The sequence below is a fragment of the Lipotes vexillifer genome, unplaced genomic scaffold (assembly GCF_000442215.2).
Source record: "Lipotes vexillifer unplaced genomic scaffold, Lipotes_vexillifer_v1.1 scaffold272, whole genome shotgun sequence".
NCBI lineage: Eukaryota > Metazoa > Chordata > Mammalia > Artiodactyla > Lipotidae > Lipotes > Lipotes vexillifer.
In genome coordinates, this window is record NW_006772469.1 from 33,508 (window position 1) to 37,436 (window position 3,929).

General features: G+C 35.6%; 1 protein-coding gene across 1 annotated transcript in view; it reads right to left on the reverse strand.

The window, feature by feature from the left end:
• Positions 1-909: 909 nt before the first annotated feature.
• The window catches only part of MRPS18C (mitochondrial ribosomal protein S18C), a 4,814-nt gene continuing 1,794 nt past the window's right edge, over positions 910-3,929 (reverse strand). Inside the window, exons 3-6 of the mRNA XM_007447526.1 lie at positions 2,814-2,897; positions 1,707-1,764; positions 1,107-1,166; positions 910-1,022 (exon numbers count right to left, since the gene is read on the reverse strand). Of these exons, the coding sequence (XP_007447588.1) occupies positions 946-1,022; positions 1,107-1,166; positions 1,707-1,764; positions 2,814-2,897 (279 nt within the window). The 3' untranslated portion in view covers positions 910-945. The remainder of the gene's footprint in view (positions 1,023-1,106; positions 1,167-1,706; positions 1,765-2,813; positions 2,898-3,929) is intronic.

Here is a 3,929-nt window from a genome sequence, read left to right on the forward strand (position 1 = left end):
CACAAAAAAAAAAAAAAAAAAAAAAAAAAAAAAAAATGAGTTGCTGTTGGGATTGCTTCTTTACTAGTATAAGAAGCACAGGGCAGGAGAGGAAATGGGGTTCATTCTGAACCCTAATGTTAAAATAATTAAGTTTGATGTCCCAACTTTCAGGGTACTCAATGAAAAGGAGGAAAAGAATCCTTGTAGGACATTTTTTTCTCGGTTATTCTCCATCTTCTGGCGATCAGTTTGTATCACTGGAGTAAGAGAAGATGATACAACAGATTGCCTATGGATCGGTTTATTTACAGGACACTAGCAGTTCGTGATAGACTAGTCCAGGAGTAAATGTTAGGTCCTGAGACAGACAGCACCACTGTTCATCCCCACGTAACATCTCTACAGAGGGAAGACCCATAGTCCTAGCCAGGCATAATTATTTACGTGTTAGGAAATCTTCCTTAGCAATTTCAAATCCACACCCTATCATGTGGGATTTGTACATTATATAAGCATTCCACTTTCCCGCACCCATATCCCTACAATACTATTTACAACACAGAATCTGGGCCTAAAGTAAAATTCCAATACAAGTCATCCCTTCCATGTTTAACATCTCATTATCAGTGGTATGCTGTATGAGCTATTTGGGGGCCAGATATAAGTGAAAATCCCATAGTACCTTTTTAAAATTCATATGTATGTAAAATATAACAAGTATTAACATTTTAAATAATCTGATTTACTTAATGAACATTCTGATATGGAGAGGAAACTTCACTCTTGAAACACTTTTTCCTCATATAATTTCAAATTATTAAGAATTAAAAACATAATACTTTATAGTTTGATAAGATTTAGCCTATCAGTTCTCTACTGAAAGGTTATTAAATCTTACAGTTTGAGCCAGTATTAATACCACACAACTGTAAAATAAATTTATTGATGATAACTTTATAGAATTTACTCCCTGTATTTGATGTTACAAACTTTAGGGTCTTTGAGATATGCAGGATCCTTGTATGTAACAGGCATAAACCCTGTAAAGAGATAATGAAAGTTCTTCACAAAAGATAATGAGCAAAATTTTGTTTAGCATAATTCAGTTTTTCAGATGCTCTTACCCATTATTTGAGCTCTCTTAATTGCTTTTGTGATTTCTTTTTGTTTCTTCCCACAAAGACCTATAAAAGAAATTGCTTTCTTATTCGTAAAAAAATGCCAGTAATCAAAATGCATAACAATTGTCTATGTCATGGAAGGATTGGAAAACCTGTAAAGAGCCAGACAGTAACTATCTTAGGCTTTGTGGGCTATACAGTCTCTGTCATCATTACTCAATTCTGCTGTTGTAGCTCAGACACTATGGAAACTAAGCTATTTACAAAAACAAGTGGCAGATCCGATTTGGCCTATAGGCAATAGGCCCCTGGTTTAAATAATTGCCTGGGGATGATTATAGTATACTCCCAAACAGCAAAGCAATTTTTTTAAGCCCAAGTTTTCTACATATTGTCAGCCTGTAGTTAACTGAGTATAAGATGACGTGCAAAATAATTATCCTTTGGCCTAAGAAGAGGCTTTCTCAAACTAGCCATAGTATCTGGTGTCATAATAATTTGTAGCACTATTTGAAAATCTGCCAGTTTCCTTAAATAACAGAAGTAGCTTTATATAAGTCTTACCTACATTTAAGTTGCTATAATATATAGAAAACAAAATACCTGTTATGTGCCTTCCATAAATGCATCCAGTAAATGGAGAAATAAACTGGGATAAAAGCTGTTTTGAGTTATATTTGAAAAGGAAAAAAATTTACATTAATACACTTGTTATTCAATCTTGAATGGTAAATTAAAAAAAAACCTTATGCCACACCTTCAAGTTATGTAAAGGTTTATTAATACATTTCAGACAGACTTCAAAAATATGAATAAAAACACTGAATTATGTTCATTCTATTAATAGGTCATCTTTTTAAATAACTAAAGTAATCACTAAAGTTGACATCTCTTATCCAGTGTGTCAAAAAAGTCTATACAACAGATTAATGAGCGTATTCTTTCAGTGCTAAAGCTGTTCTCTTGACTTTTCCACAGATAACTTTTCTCAAATACTGTTGCTTTTATAACAAGGTACAAAACATTTCATCTATCATGATAGGCTATCACATAATATCAGACTACAGTGAGGTCTTCAAGATGCACAGGTACATCAGGCCGTTTGCTGTTATTTAGGTTTTATTAATTTAAATTCTTTAGCACTTTCTGTGTACCAGGCATCATTCTAGGCACTATGCATAATCCTAATACATTGCATTTTAAAATTCCTTGGGTTTTCTCCCACTAAGGCAGCTATCACTTTATACTACTGTCAGTATACTTAGCTCCAGCACCATTCTCTCCCCTAAATTTGCCACTTTTAATTTGCTGAGTGCTCAACAAAAGATAAAATTACATTTGAAATAGCGATATTGGTGGTGAGGTACAGAGATCAACTTCACCAGAGGAGCTTTTCCCAAATTACTGAACTCCACCAACTGAGAATCACTGCCACAGCGAGCTACTGTAAAGACATTTTGGGCAAAGAAAAAAGAGGAATGCTAAGCTGAATTAACAGTAAATGAGGGACAGCCAAGGGGCTCTTATTTGAATAAAAGAGATGCCTTGTATCAATACGTAGAAGTATAACGAGATCTGAAATTATGAAGTTGCTAAAACAGTCACCCTACACAAAGCCTGTTATAAAAACTGACTTGCTTCTCTATTGTATTAATAAAGGAGCCAAAATCCCAAAATCAAGTATCATGGTGAAGTAAAACCAGATCTCACCTGTACATTCTTATAATCTACACGTTTTCCACACAAGATACATTTTTTCAGAGGCTCCTTATAAGGATTTTCCATTGGAACAGGCTAAAGGAAAAAAATATATGGTAATATAGTTTGTTTTAACTTTGAGTCAAAAAAACTTAAAATCTTAGGTTACCACATTTAAATCTCTCCAAGGAATTAGTTGTACCTTTCTTACTGCTAGGCTTGTAAAGGAAAAATCGAGTATTTCAGAAAAATATTCACTATTTTAAAGGTTTCAGTGTACTCAAACATATTTTGTGCAAGTGTCTTGTTTAAGTTTGGCTAAGGAGGAATTAAGTCATGGAGGAGGATTCTGGGATAAAATACAATCTTTGGAGAAAAAAGGGCTTATGGGAGGGGGGAAAAAAATTCAAATCTTCGATAAATGATTCTCTCCACAAATGCTTTGTCCAGACTGTAGGTGACTAAAAATTCTCAGATTTAAATCAAGAAAAACTTAAGCACAACAGATACCTTATGCAATTCTTAAATTATAATCCCTAAATCCATCCCCATATTTCTCTAGATGTTTTATCGCTATTTTTCTTGTAAAAAGACAATGCAGGACTTCCCTGGTGGCACAGTGGTTAAGAATCCGCCTGCCAATGCAGGGGACACGGGTTCGAGCCCTGGTCCAGGAAAGACCCCACATGCCGTGGAGCAACTAAGCCTGTGCGCCACAACTACTGAGCCTGCGCTCTAGAGCCTGTGAGCCACAACTACTGAGTCCGCGTGCCTGTGCTCCGCAACAAGAGAAGCCACCGCAATGAGAAGCCCACACACCGCAATAGAGTAGACCCCGCTTGCAGCAACTACAGAAAGCCTGCGTGCAACAACAACAAAAAAAGCCAACGCAGCCAAAAATAATAAATAAAGATAAAAAAAGACAAGGCTTAGCGTAATACTATCAGGTTCTTTGACTACAATTTTATGGCCCCAGACTGTTTTGTAAGTTTCTGTCAGCGTTTTTCGTTTTTCTTTGTTCACTACTGCCTCTAATGCTTCTATCACAAGGCCTCCCTCCTAAAATCAGTTTAGGTGTCTCCAGTATAGATTCTTAATGTAGAAATGGCTATGGAAGTCCCTGAACCG